General features: G+C 37.0%; 1 protein-coding gene across 1 annotated transcript; it reads left to right on the top strand.

The window, feature by feature from the left end:
* The first annotated feature begins 640 nt into the window (after positions 1-640).
* Positions 641-1,828, top strand: LOC149204413 (BTB/POZ domain-containing protein At1g63850-like). Its single transcript, XM_089397116.1, has one exon. The coding sequence runs from the start codon at positions 641-643 to the stop codon at positions 1,826-1,828; it is 1,188 nt and encodes a 395-aa protein (XP_089253242.1).
* Positions 1,829-16,252: the final 14,424 nt, after the last annotated feature.

Raw genomic sequence — 16,252 nt, 5'->3', positions numbered from 1 at the left:
CCAAAGTGATGCCATACCGAGAACCAGTAACCCCACCAGAGCAACTGTGGATTAACGCGTATTTTGGCTTTGAAGTTTTGTGATCAGAAGTTGTCATCCTCTGTGAAAAAGCCGCATACAATTGGCAGGGATTCATGATCAACAGGTCTCAAAACAAAGTGTAGCAATGAGACTTGAGCCCAATTGTACAACAAAAAATGAAAAATTTAAACAATTATGAGTACAATTTGAAATTAGATAAAACTTGTACAAATAAATTTTAAAAGTCATATGATGGTCAGTTTAAAAATAAAAACGTCATAAAAAAATTCCTTGACGGGTAGGGTCACCCGTCAAATTTAACCCCTGATGGCGCCGATGGTTTGACATGGACGCAGGATGATTGGCCACCGCAAACGGAGACGGTAACGGACAGTGCCGTTACGGAGGGTGAAAACGGCCGAAGCACGGATACAGACTAATACCGAGTGCAGGAGATGGGACGTCGGGAAAGCCGAAAAGTCGATGATGAGGTCGAATACGGGTTCTATTGGCCACATTAAAAGCCCGATAGCAGGCTAGTTCTGTGTTGCCGTCTTAACAGTGCTTCAGACTATTTTCTCAAGTGGTTTTCAATTCGAATATTTGGCAATCTATAGCAATGGAAGAACAATTCTTACAATTCGGAGACCAGAGCACCGCTGACATGATATTACACTTAATTAGTACAGATGGAGGGGAGCATGGAAGAAATGCTCTGTATCTCCACTCTCAAATTCTGAAAAGTTCTGAATATTTTGCAACGTTGTTATGTGAGCGATGGTCGTCGGAGAGACCACCTATTGAAATGGAGCTAACAACTTTTCACAGCATCGAGATGTATATTAAATGTATTCAACTTATGTATTCTTCTCAATCAGGGAACCGTTTTCGTTTTTCTAGTGTGGACGAAGCCCTGTGTATTCTACCAATTGCTGCTGAACTCCTCTTTAATAACTGCGTGGAGGAATGTATGAGATATTTGAATGCTGTTCGATGGAGTACTAAACAAGAAGTCAAACTTCGAGCCCTGCTACTGTCTTTGGAGATCAATACCTTGCCGGATTTAGCTACTAGACTCGGGATTAGCCAAATAAAATCAGATTATGGAGGATTACAGATGCTGGAACATTCTCTGAAAAGAATGTTGTCCACCATTTCGAGTGGTTCATACGATCACAGCGAATATATTGAGGAATATATCGTAGGGTTCTTTGAGGCAAATGCATCCTTTGCAAAAATTTGTGGGTCTGCACTTCTGAAAGAATTTAGTACCAATATCGAACGCGCTAAATCTGATAAGTATGCTATCCTTACTGCTTGTACTGCACTTTTATGGATTGTCAATGTGATTCAGCGATGTGATGGGCAATTGTTTGAAATATTGTTCAAATTATTTTGCGAAGATGCTGAACTTCCTATCGCAATAAATCGTTCTTACAGTGGATATTCTGGTAGTGTTAGTCCATATTCTGGTCTAAAGAAGCCAATTCTTGGTCTAAATACTCCACTTTTGGATCTAATTGATCGGTTTCTAAATTGTCTGGGCAACGGCGAAATAATTACTTCTACATTATTTAGGGTTTCTTTTCTCACAAATTGGGTTCCTGTCATTGCTGCGCATCTCAATCACAAGAATAAATTGGAAAAAGGTATAATTGATGTTGCTGAAACCCTCCCTCCTGTTGAGCAAAGACGGATTTACAACATTTGGAAAGAAACTCTGACCAAAACCCACACAGAAACATTTAATTGCTGGGCCAAGAAAGTAGAGGATGCCATCCTTCGCCACAACTACTTTTTTATGTAAGTGGTTCTATTAGTTTATGTAAGTGGTTCTCTTAGTCCGAGGACATGGTCTCCACAAGTTATATGGTCGAATTTTGGACAAAATTATGTATACTTAAAAGCTACTCCAAAATTATGTATACATAAAAGCTACTCCCAACATAATTTCTTCATTAGAGAAAAAAAAGCTTCCTAAAAGATCACCTAGTCAATAGACCTGAAGCCTGTTCAGCGGATTCTAAGCAATCCCTGCGGGAGGACCAGGGCAATAAGTGCAAGCCTCCCTATGTATCTGTAAGTGAAACAATTTTTTCAGTATCAACAGTGATCTGATCATTTTTCGATGTTGCCAGTCTGCTTCTTGCCCTTCCCCCAATGTACTTGCAGAGGTTTTTTCTTGTCCCTAATTACCTTCCACGGTTTCTTATTGTTTGTTATTATTTTCACTGGATAAGGCCATTGGGTTTTTTTGGATGTTGAAAAGATTTATTGAACTAAAATGAAAAATAATAATTTTGTGTTCCTATAATTCCTTTTGATTTCATTATAAATACTGTCTGTTTGACAGAATGAAGAAAACAAAAAACCTAAAGCAATGTCAACGCATCCCCTTTTTGGATATTTTTTTTTTATTTTTGATTTAGTGAAAGGTTGAAATCAAAAACTCTGTTGTGAAATGTTGAATGGAATATCAATGTATAATGTTCATCCGTAGTTTCTATATTATCTTTGGTTTTGAATGGTTGGTTTGAAAATCTTTACTTAATGTTCGACACCTAACCTTCAATGGGTTAGTGTGGAAACCGAATAGACAAAAGGAGTCCAAGAGACCTTGGGATGTAGAACCTAACGGTCACAATATGTACTATAAATGTATATCACTTGTTAATAAAAATTGATTATCATGTTTTATCTTTCAGATTATTCTTGTTGCCCATGTATGTTTAACATGGTATCAGAGCGGGCGAATTCCTGCCCTGCTCAACTGTGAGCCACTATGTCTGTGTGGCCTTTCTTTGCGTGTTATTTTGGTCGCTGCTCATGATATGTGGGATGTATACATTGAATTGTGTTGGACATTGTGAATTTGGTTGAAAACATTGAAAGCTTAGACACTGCATTTATTTCAGTCAGCTGCATTGAGTTCTGTATGCTGGTGTTTGAAGCGTTACTCAGAATAAAGCGATGAAATAATGAATTGCAGGATTTGTTCTTATAAAATTGATTTGGAATAAAATCTCAAGACCCCAAAACGTTGTTTTTGAGTTTCCTGTTGTATTAAAAAGTTGTCTGCCGCTTTGCAGTGCTATGGAGGATTTAAAATTTGGGTCTTTGCTGCCTTGAAATGGTTTATTTATTACTGTTGCAAATTGTATGCATGTGTCCTTGCTGAGAGACCCATCGTTGAAACCTCAGGCTTCCCATATAATACGCTGCCCATCTGACAGAATTCAATTTCTAATATATACGCTGCTCCTTGCTCTAATACGCAGCCAGCTCTCATATAATCTGTGGTATCTGTCATATACGTTTTATTCTCTCTGAAATGGTCCACCCTCCAAACCGTTATGCTCGGTGATATCGTTGGTCCGACTTGCTAGAATGGAATTGCTGGTGGTATGACTCTGTTCCTCTGCCATCTTTTCATGTCAGACAACTACGCTGCCCATTGTCCGCTATCATAATAGTTACATTGTCCGCCTCCTCTAGTTGCAGAAAATGTCAGCGCGAACGTTCCTGGTATCATTTGTCTCTCTGCCTGCCTAATGCCTGGATCTCTGCCCATATACTTTGTCGATTCTCTACCCTGTAATCAATCATAATTTATCTGCTATACAAAGGGACCGTTACAAGCCTTCGATTACTGACAGTGCCTGGAATCACTCTCGTTTGAATGACTGTGCGTTAAATGTCGTCAAGCCGTTGAAGCAATCCTGAATATCCCGCATTTGGTGAGTGTTATGAGTATGGTGTTGATGCATTAGCCTTATTGTCTACTATGTATCATATTCCAAAAATACGTCTTCCACCACCGTTCGTAGAAGTTGAACTCATGGGAAGGAGCTGAATCCCATTGAAATTTCAGAAGCTCGAATGTTCTTTCTTATGCCTAAAGTGAGTCATGTTCAACAAAACCCAGCCGTTGTTCTTTCCTAGAGATTAGAGGCCGAGTTAATATCAAAAGAAGTAGTTTGAACACCAGGGCCAAATTGTTCTAAGCGTTGTCAATAGATTCATGGGTTGTATTCATATGGCTGGAGGTACGGAACGTGAAGTTCTGTGGCAGTGATACCCCAACTATTTGATGTTGACTGAGTGAACTTCCTAACTGAAGGTCGAACCTTGTGGGAAGAGTTGTGTTCCTTTGCTCTGGGAGGCTGAGAGCCTTGCTCTGTCACCTGAACGTATTGGGGAGAAGGTCGCATTATTTTTGGAACATCAATGACTGTCACGAATGTTGAATTGATTGCACCCTATGGAAAGAGCTGAATACTTGTTTAAAGGCTGCTAAATCAATGTCAGAAAAATTCATGTATCACTGGGCTGCGTGTTACTTGAAGTCTGGAGCATATGGACTGTAGGATGTGAAATATTTTCACAAGCAGAGCCGCATGACATTTAGGGATACTTCCAGAAATTTCTGGTGCCAGAGAAGGGACGTCGTTTTTAGAAGGCCGAGTATAAGTCGCGAAATTGCCATACGCTAGGATGTTGGGCTGAGGAAAGCCATTCCTTTAAGCCGAAATTTATTATTCGAGTAAGCCAGGCGCTGATTGCAATCATCCTCATTTGGGCAGATCAAGTTTTGAGACGGATTTCTCTGTGCATGGCTTGATGGACAAGTTCCCTTGTACATGGTTCGATGGTGTGATTGGAGCAATGTCCAAATTGACGGTGTAAGGGTCTTAATCCACTGAAACCTGCTGCCACATATGAATTCTTGCTGAAATTCTGAACAAATTCTGTGTACGTTGTCGCTTTCAAAGACTAGACGCCTGTAGTGTGATTGTTGGAGATCAAATACTTCACTGGTATAAGAATTGCTGCTATCGTCCTGTAACGAGTGATGCAACTATGCATTTAATTCCTGAAGCAATAATCTTCTTGAACGAATTTATTATTTTCTGGGCAAGTCAATTTGCTTAATCCAGAGACAACATTCGATTATAGTTGGAGGCTGACTTAGTATTGCCAGAGATCGTTGGGATTGCACAAATCTGGGTGTGAATTCCTCTGCTAATTTCAGAAAGGTTGGGTTGCTGGACGTGCATCTTCAACCGTGGCTGTAGTAGGCATTGTAAAGCAGAGGTGAGGAGGTCGTGTTTATCAGTGTTTCCCAAAGTGTATGCACTGCGTATGATGCGTTCAAGGAGGTTGCTTATGGTATGACAGTGTATGGTGTGAAAACGGTGATGATTCGAATAGAGATCAAAGAAATCACAAATGTCGCTTTGTCCATTTCCATTTCTTTGGTGTTAACTATATTCCGTGATTGCAAGTAATGTGACAACAACTTTTCATTCCATGTGGGCCACGAAAAATGGTTTTAAATGCATCCCTTCCCGATGAAGAAATGGAAGCGTGAGAGGTTTTGAATCCAGAGTTCAAAGCATTGTTCCTTTTCTATTTTTGTCAGGTTTTATATATTAAGAAATTTGCCTCTTAAAATCCCATGGTTGCTCTTCATTCTGGCATATGCGTTGGTCATTTTTCTTGTCGATTCATGCTCCTTATATGGTGTTGATTACTTTATGTTATTTCAAATGTGTTGGAATATGAAGTTTATATAACCAAACACAACTGAAATCGAGAGCCATCACTATTTTTGAAGACAATTGCAATCTGTTGTAAAATCCAATTGTATTGACATATTGCGAGTGAGTGTTGATTTTTCTCTACAAGTTCATAGTTGTGATCAGTGTAATTTTGACAATGAATAAAATAGCTAGAATTGGTGAAGTATTGGAGTTCTTAAAAACTCTGATACATTCCTCTGATCATGGTACAGTAAGAATAAGAAAAGATTCTCTTGTTGACATTAGAACCTGTTTGCATAATGTACAAGAGAATATTGAGTTTTTGCAACTTGAGACAAAGCTACAGTAGGAAGAATTACAGCAGTGGAGTCAACAATCTGAACCTGCTTCCGTTCAGAAGATTGAAACAGACTCCCATAAACAGCAATAAAATAATGTTACAGTTCATAAAGCAGCATTTGTACATGCAAATGCAGAAACTCAGTCTGCACCTCCCAATCCCATCATTAGACCTTGGGAACAGCTTGTCCACAACAAGCACAAAATTGGTCTTGGATATGACAAGGACTTGTCCTTTCATATTCCAGACTACTTAAAGCCCATTCAATTTCAAAGTGTTGGATTCATTCATGACAGTTCACATCCAACTGTTCCAGAATCTACTCCTCTTTCACAGCAACAGCAATAGCCACCACAACAGATTGTGAAATGCCAACACTATGACCAAGTTGGCCATTTGAAAGATCATTGTTTTGATCTTCATCCATGTAAGCACTGTCATAAAACCACCCATTCTTCAAACAGATACTTCAGAAACAAATGTCCTGCAAGAACAAAGATTCATCTAGGATGGATCGCTTCTTGGCAATGGGCATCAACAACCAAGAAATGATGGTCCTCTACAAGCTTCAAAGTCACATCAAGCGAGCCTGAGCCACAACCTGCCATACTAGATTTAGAGTTGTAGCCAGAGACAAAGATGCCCCTGAGCATGCCTTCAGTTGGTAATCTTGGACACTTCCTCTAGCAGAAGACTTCAGCTTCTTGCCAGTTTTGGAAGAATTCCAGGAACGAAATTGAGGACACTTCCTCTAGCAGAAGACTTCATCTTCTTGCCAGATTTGGAAGAGTTCCAGGAATTGCATTAAGCATTCCAGAGTTGTTGGTCATCCTTAAACCATCACAGGTTGAGACTTCCCTTTTCAGGTTGAAGTTCTCCCTTTTATGCGGGGTGAGACCTCCCTTTCATGGTTGAAGGTTTCCCTTTTCAAAACAGTAGGAGCACTTCCTCTAGTAGAAGACTTTAGCTTCTTGCCAGTTTTGGAAGAATTCCGGGAACTACAATAAGTGTTCCAGTGTTGGTGGTCATCCTTAAACCACCGCATTTTATACCAACATTTTAGAGAGCACATTCAACCTAGTGCTGCCATGCATTTTTGCACATTTTATATTACAGCTCTCTTCTTGGACTCATACATAACCCTTCGGATTAAGGGGGGAATGTTGGACACCTAATCCTCAATCGCTTAGTGTGGAAGCCGAATAGACAAAAGGAGTCCAAGAGACCTTGGGATGTGGAACCCAACGGTCACAATATGTACTATAAATGTATATCATTTGTTAATAAAAATTGATTCTCATGTTTTATCTTTCAGATTATTCTTGTTGTCCATGTGTGTTTAACACTTAATATATAGGTTTAATCTTAAAATTTAATTAATTATATTTTTAAATTAGGTTATCTTTTCAAATTTATAAATCTTATTAAGATTTATAAAGTTAATATCTTTTTCACAAGGAAAAAAAATTGGCTCTTTTATTGATATATAAAGACCAATACATATATCAGAAAAACAAATGGAAATCAGAAAGTAAACAGATAAACCAACTAACACAGTCAAGTATGCAAGAAATCAGTATGCATATGACAACATAGTCCTGTACAGGTCACACGTAGATGTACAGAAACAAAAAAGTAAGTCCTGTTCAATATGGCAGGGTAATGTCACCCTCCTAGATGATGCGCTGGTCCAAGTAGTGTGTGATGCATCTGGCCATATCGACTCTGGTCCGAGAAGTGTGTGATGCATCTGGCCCTATCGACCCTGTAGTCCCAGCTTAGACAGCTGGTCTATCTTCATGTTGTATTCTCTCAGCTTAGACATCTGGTCCACTTCCATGTTGTATTCTCGGAAAACATGTTGTATGAAATATAAGGATAGAGTAACAAAAAATTGTTTGATACTTATAATCCAGCTTGCAAGTAATGGAGAATCAAATGTATGTAGTACAAATTTTTTTCGATAAAACACTTTGAATCCCGATAAATATTGATGTTCTGCCATCAATTTTAAAAAATGAACCGTAGTCCCTTCAAAAATAAACCAGAGTAGAGTAGTCCTCACAAAGACATAGTCTTAGCTCTTGTATTAATTCCCAAACCCCATGCCAATAAAGTGTGTGACGGTAATGAATGTCCAGCACAATGACCACACCAGATTGTAAAGTTAAGTTTAAATGTGAGATTTATAATTCCAGTATCTTTTTGAAATATGATATATATATTGTGTTTTTTTATTTTAAATAAAAGCTTTTGAAATATGATATATATATTATAATTTTTTATTTTAAATAAATGTTTTTGTATATAGAAAAATTATGAAGAATTAAATTCATATATATTTTTTGAAAAATAAAATTATATTTTAAAATTAAAATAAAACTATATTCTAAATTATATTTAATTTGTTTTGAGGTTTAAATGAGTGTGTTAGTAAAATTTGATAAATAAATAAAAGTTTATTATAGTATTCAATTATTTTAAATAGTTGATGATATAAATGAAATAAGAGAAAATAATAATTTGTCAAAGAATTTGGAATTATAAATTAAATGTCTAACTATTTTAAAATCACTATTTTAGGTTTCAAGTTGTAGCTAATTTTAAATAGAAATAATATAATTTCATAACAAATTTTCTTTTAATTGTGAATGTACAAAACTTTAAAGCTTCCATTAATTTAGAGCTTTAATTGGATTTTCAATAATATTAATCAATAAAAAATTGGCCAAATCTCCTAAAGACTGAATATATATATATAATTTTCATCTTTTCATACTTGAAAGGATTCTTATTAAATATGTACTTGTAAAGTGAGTTTGTTTGTTGTAAAATTAATTTATTTTATTATTTTTTCATATTGCAAAAACATAACTCAGAGTTTCTTGTTTGAATAAATGTATCCTTACATTGTTTCTTGGGATGGAAATATATAAAAATGATACATATTTTTTTAAAAGTAAATTTCTTACTTTCTTTTTAATGAAGAGGCTTAGGTTCATGTCGGCTTAACCTTTTCTAAGGCTAGAGGTTGGCATTGGGGCTAAGTGGCCATCACTTAAGTCTTAATCTTACATTAACAATAGGTTTAACTAAAAGTACTTAAAATGACGGCTAAAATGATCTGGTAATCTCTTTCTTCCTTAAGTTGGCTCACCTTCACGTTATTGGATGCAAAGCCCATAACATAACATAACATAACATAACAACTTCCATTAAATTCTCTATTTTCGTTATAATCATAGACGCTGCAAGCCAAGCTCTTAATGGCGAGAATGGAATCGAAGCTGGCATATTCTGCTAAACCTCCTGTCATATTTTGCTAAACATTCTTCTTTCACTAAAGAAGAACCCATTGATATGTTATTTTTCCCCAACCTACAATGATTGGGGTCTTTTGTATGGGTGACAAGTTTATGGACAAATGTGTGACATTCCATGTATATGAACAAATGTAATATTTTCATGGTTTGTGATATAATAGTTGAATGTTTTTTAGGTTATTTACACTCATTGTGCTTGTAAATATCATTGTGGAAAATTTCATTGATTTCAAAATGAATTTTAGATGAATGGTTGGAGGTTAAAATCCAAGTCAGAAGAACTTACTGCAATTCACAGGTGCTTGTATTGCAATGCCTGTCTGTTTATTTGTGTTGGATGTGCAGTCAAAACAATTTAGAAGGAAAAAATGCAACACATTTAGTTAAAGTTAGGTTTAGACTAAAACTTGTATAAATTTTCAGTAGATGTTCCACTTTGAATCATCTTGTTAATTATGTCATCACATGACTTTGACAACAAAAAAATATTTTGTGTTCAGTGTTTAACCAAATCAAGATTTGTCCCTAAGATGAGTTTACCAAATCCATGGCTCTTTTTTCCACCTGAGAAAGTATTAGATGAGGTGACATATTATATAATGATCCACTCAGATGAATGGTTTTGGGAAGTGGTTTTCTCTTCAACTTTAGTTTAGATGCCTTGTGAATATGTTGTATGTTAAGTAGCTTTGAGGTTGCAGACTACAAATGTCATGTTTAAATTGTTTGTATTTGTGGTGGTAATGGTTTCCAGTTGCCACATTTTTTTGAAAGAAGAAAACATGAGATGGGGAGTTTGACATTTGGAAAAGATGACCAGTTAGCAGTTGAATTTGTTACTGTAGTTGCTAATATTTGAGCTCCTTTGGGCATCCAAATGCATAGCTTGTTTGAAGTGAAAGACATTGCACGAAACATTGTTCATGCAATAGAAACAACAAATGCAATCATTGCAAATCTAATTGTACTTGAAACAACTAGTTACTCATAAATGATTGAAAGGAGCATAGAATGATACAATGTTTACAAAATCCATCAAGGAAGATGCTTCTAATGCTATTAGATCCATTTGAACCCAACAGATCCTATTATGTATGTTCAAGGAAACCTGTATCACCAGAGGTGAATACTCAACAAGAAAAACTGAAGGATATCATAGAAAAATATTTCAAGGCTAAATTGGGTGTCAATTCACCATTGATCATGCATGGTTCTACACTTCTTTTTGAGTCTAGTGATGACATTGAGGAAGATGTTGTTGCACATTATGCACAAAACTTAGAGAAGACGTTAGAAAAATATCCATTTCCAATCACAAATGGTGTTATTCTTATAGTAGAGGACTACCATCAAGATTTATTGTGCAATATTAATATTAACCACAAAGATGAATTTCATGTTGATGAAAGTGGAGAAAAACTACTAATTGCAACTACAAAACCTAGCCATTGGACCACAACCTCGAGACTAATCAATTTTCTTTGAAATTGAGCTCCCCGATCACAAATAAGAGGCTCACCTAAATCAACAATAAAATTTGACAAACAAATTGTTAGTAACTAGATAATTTTTGTGTCAAATATGATAATTTTCTTTGGTTAAAATGATGAAAAAAACATTAAAATTGCATAAGCCCCCACATTTAACAGATATTTCAGATTTGAAATTCATGCCCTGCTGGGCCCTGGCCTTGTGGATCTCATTCATAGGCTGCTCCTCATATATTCTATGTTTTGTGCCACTTCTCATGTGTATTTTAAGGGTTTGATGTTATTTAACAAGATAATTTGCTAGCTTTTTCAATGCACTTTGAGTTTCATGATTGATCAATTCCTTGTGCTTTTAGTCTCCCTCTCTATTTAGTGGCCCATAATTTAGTAACCTAATACATATTTCAAGTTGCACTTCATTGTTCTTTAGTTGAGTGGATTCTTTTTCATATGACTAAATCTAAATACTCCATGTATTTATGATATTCGATAGATATATTTATCCATTTGGACAAGTTTAAATATTTTACATTTTTCGAGTTTTTTTAGCAACTATCACTAGAATCTCGGTATATAATTGTTGTTGAAATTGCAATTATCTATTACTTAAATTTAATTTTTGAATGCATAATTTGATTCAACACTCTGAAAAATCCCTCTTGTATTAAGATTGTGCAATCTCAACCACTGATATCTGCAATTTCAACAATTATTCTAAAATTTTGACTAGATTTTAGGCAAAACTATTTGGAAAAATATGCCAAAAAAGGTTTAAACTATTTACATTGAATTTATCATCCCTGAACACTGGTTAAATTATAAAATTGATATGCAACATGGGCATGCCTATCTACAAGGAGACCATTAGTGTTGAAGTGTGATGGCTTATTGTTAATGAGCCATCACTCTTTAGCACCAATGGTCCCCTGGGAGCACCCATGTTCCATATCAAAACCTGCTCACTAACTTTAATGAGCCATCACTCCTCGGCACTAATGGTCCCCTCAATGCACCCATGTTCCATATCAAAATTTTCTCACTAACTTTGGCCATTTCACCACTTCATGGAGGATATTTCTCACATATTCAAAGGTTTCCAATGGCATTCATTTCTGGACTTAACAAACTCATGTATAAAAGGTCCCCTATAACATGAAAAATCATCTAACTTATTAAACAGACAAGTCCATAAATGTACTCTTTGCTTCATAGGTTTCTCCTCATATATTCCCCTTTTGGAGGAGATCTTTGCTACCCCCTTGAGAATGAAAGTGTCCAACCCTACACATTTTCCTTTCTCCTACTTGGCCAAATAGATCTAAAGAAGTGGTTTTCCCTATTTTACTCATTACAAGGGTTAAGCAATCAAAGAAAAGCACAAAGCCTTGGGCTTGATAGCTAAAGGATAGAGGAAGCATGGCATGGTCTGAACTTTTAAAACTAAACAATGACCCAGTCAATTAGAAGGATCATAGAATCTAGGGAAAAAAATTATGAAGCAGTGGAGGGGGTTGCTCCATGGAAACTTTTATTCTGACACCATATTTAAAATATCCAACATTAGTGTCTTGCATCATCTCAAACCCAAAATATTTCTTTGTACGAGAAATTGAGCCATGACTTGAAGGGTCACAATCCTTGGCGTCATTGCAAAATTTATGGTTGCATTATTGTGCAATCCTTTTGCATTTACTATGACCTAGTCAAACTATCCAACCTCAACCTTTCTATCATAAAGAAGGCATTATGAACTCACTCGAAAGAGCCATTGTCAGTTTTGGCTCTACAACGGCTTGAAGAGAGAAGATGACAGTGAAAATTCCTTGAAAATTTTGTCCAAAAGGTCTATCACAAACTTCAAAGTAATGACCTTCCTGCTAATATTGAATTTATTAATTCTAGGTAGATAGTTTACACAATTTGTTCAAGGCAGGCACTATCGTTGGGTATCATGTTGGGAGAGTGCCCCTCGAGATATTCATATGGAATTGGATTCGAGAGGTGTCATAAGCCACAACATTTTATCTGCCATGGAACTTGAACTGTTTTTCACCCTCAACAACACAAACTTTGTTTTATGGTCAACCTATTTAAAGAGCTCAAAGAATCTGTGCTCATCAAGATTAACAACCAGAACCATCCCAACTAGTTTTCCACGTCAATTTTCTTAATGCTTGATTTCATTGTCAAAGAAAAGACCACTAAATCCATCAATGTCTGCTCATGATCCAAGCTAACCCAAAGGTGGCCATACTCACTCAAACCCCTCCTACCCCCAAATCTCTGCAAGTAACCAATGCAGGTAAAGGTATGGAATAAAAAAAATTTGTACATATAGAGGCAATGTCAAAGAAGAGCAGCCATGTACATTTTTCTGTTTATGTTACTTGTATGAGCACTGAGAAATATCTAAATTATGTTGCAGCGTTTATTATTTAGTTTGTATTTTGTGTCTTTTATGACGTGTCCCATAATTTTCGTTAGGGAACATTTTAGAATGTTGTGTGTTACATCGTAGAGCATATGATCTTTATTCTGTGGTTTTCCAAAACCATCACACTTATGGGATTCAAAGATGTCCATGCCATTGACATGGATACAATTAGAGTTAAAAATTTAAACAAGGAATTTATATTTCATGAATGCCACGATGGGCAATCAAAAGTTAGTGTGACATGGGAGGATGTCTTAAAATTCAGACCTGATATGAAGATATCTTCACACCATGCCAATGTCAAGGATTCTAAGTTTGTGTAGATATTTCTAAGAAGTTCAATGTCGTACTAAATGGGTTGGACAATATGGATGCTGGCAGACATGTGAACAAGCTTTGATTGGCTACAGGAGTTCCTCTGGTAGAAAGTGGAAAGGTTGAGTATTTAGGACAGGTCACTGTGCATGTTAAGTGTGAGACAGAGTGTTACGAGTTCCAACCAAAGCCAACATCGAAAACATATCCAGTTTGTACAATCACAAGTACTCCATCAAGTCTATTCTAAATTCAAGCAGAAACTGAAATTATATATATAGAAGATCGAGCACACATCGTGCATCCATTTTAGTAGCATTACTCTTAATGAAATTGCTTACATCATGGATGCAAAAGATATCTTACATTTCTATTTGTACTTAATCACTTTGCAATTATGTATATGTCATGTTCAGTTGGTTAAATGTACATGCATGTAATTTCATTTTTCTCTTGGAATCTTGTTGATATGGATTTATTGATATTATAAAGAAAATCTGGTTTATTTTTTATCAAACACATAGGTCCATGAACCCAACACTCAACATTAAAAAAGGAGTAGAAATATCGTGCAGTAAGAGTAGGTATAAGACCCTAAAACGAAATTTGATTCTTGATTTGACACTTAAATCCCTAATGCACCCTTGTGAATTTCTTTTTTCAAGGGCTCTTGGAGTGGATACATGAGATATGGATGCAAAATTTCAGCCTTGTTCAAGGAGGATTATTTACAGGGAGCCATGAGAATAGTAACATCAATAATGGCAGAAGGAAAAGAGTGTTGAGTGATTGTCTTCTTCATTGTGTATGTGGCATCTCAGTTTATATAAGAAACAAATGGTTGTCAAACAATATTGTGTATATGAATCATACCATGCAAGTGTGGTTCAATTGCAACAATTTAAAGCTTTTGGGGCACATATATATGCTAAATCATTAACAATTTAAACCTTTTGTCATGTCAAATTGTCATTATAAAAAAGTGTTGGAAATTACCCATTGAAGAAAGGGAAGACAAGCTCATAATCAAATCTGCAAGTACTCGATTATTGGACTGTTGAAACACTTTATTTATATAGAAAAATATGAAGTACATGTAAATACTTGCAACTTATCACAAGATGGAACAATTTCAAGCTCTCCTAACCCTAGCTAGGGAAACCAAGAAAACCCTAACAACCAACTCCTCCTGGCTACGAATCACACCTAACGAAAGTTGGTCACTCCACCAAGAATCCTCAACAACCTAGCATCATCAACTGCAATGACATTCATGACATGAATGTTGCTATGTGGGAGATTAAAGAAGAAGAAGCTACAGTTTCTCTCACAACTTGTTTGAGAAGACTACAAGTTGGCTAAGCTTTATGTCTTTTCCTCAGCCTTTTCGGTTTATTCTATGTCCTGGTTCAATATGCAAACATTCAAACACCACATTAACAAGGACAAAAACAACGAGTGCACAATTTAAGAGCAAACACATAGCAACAAACCTGGAAAATCACCAATTTGCATTTTGTCAATGAGCCAATCATAGTTAGATGGAGGGCGATCCATTGAAGAAGTTGTTGCATCTGTAAGATAACAATGTAGTTTGTTTTTTCGTAGAATTGTTTTGATTGTAGCATTAACTAAATGAGTACCCGATATCCTTATTGTGTGAAGATGGCTTGGTAACTCTTCCTTCTTCCACCATAAAAAAACCTCTCCAACTCAGTTGTTCGAATGACGGTGAGGTAGGATGCAGCAGGGGAGGATGTCGAACCCTGGTCAAAGACTTGAACCCCGAACAGGGTTTGGGTAGGTAGTCGAGGCCTGTTCCCCGCACAGCTGCCGACGCGGAAGCTTCCCCCTCAGCTTCTTGCAACTGGCAGATGGAGGTTAAACCGCGTTTTGGCTTTTCCTTTGGTCGGTAAAGGTAAATTTTATTACTGTCAACTGTCTGCTGTTTGCAGTTTCCGTTTTCCTGGTCTGTCGGTGGTTTCTTTCCCTTGGAAATTTCAACCATGGTTAAGCCCTCCGAGTTTTTAGCACTGGACCCAGATGTTGAGGATATACTTTCCATGTGGGGCAAGGAAATCAATTCTCAGAATGTGGACTACTATTTTGGGACTGTCGATATCCCTAGTCTGGCGTCTGCATCTCAGTCGGAGATCCCTCAGGTTTTAATCCAAGACAAGGAGCCGGACAGAGAGATCCCGCATGAAGGTTTTGAGGCCGGCCCTATTCAACAAGTGAAAGAGACAGATTTGAGAGGGGTGCTCGCGGCTACTCAGCCCTCGGAGCCTAAGGGTCTTCCTCCGAAATCACGGTTTCCAAACCCTAAGGGGCTCGAAGAAATATCCCAACTAGGGTTTCCAGCGGGTATTGAGCATTCTAGATTTCCAGGTGCTCCAGTCTCGATTACGAGGGTTTCCCTCTCTCGAGATTCCCAAGGCCAACCTGAGATTCAACCAAGCGACCACGGCACTTCCTTAGCAGGTGGGCCGGAAGAAAATGAAGGTTTGGGGGCAGATACTTTGTTCTCTGGGAATGTCGACTTGGGTCTTTCAGGACAGATCCCGTCCCTGTGGGAACCAGATACCCTTTTGGGCTCAGCACAGATAACATCAGACATTATCGAGGATTGTGAAGGAAGAAGACCGGTGGTGGAAAGCTCAAGGCCAAGAGGAGCGACAAGGAAACAGAAAAGACCCATTGGAACACAGGTAATAACGGAGAATCTGGTTCTTGGGATGGAGGTATCGATGATAGAAGCTCTAGCGGTGGCAGATTGCACTTTGGTA

Source organism: Pinus tabuliformis, chromosome 1_2 (genome assembly GCF_031772625.1).
Source record: "Pinus tabuliformis cultivar Carrire ecotype Pingquan chromosome 1_2, CPIR1, whole genome shotgun sequence".
NCBI lineage: Eukaryota > Viridiplantae > Streptophyta > Pinopsida > Pinales > Pinaceae > Pinus > Pinus tabuliformis.
Note: the sequence above shows the minus strand (reverse complement) of the source record. Positions and strands in the feature narration are given on the sequence as shown.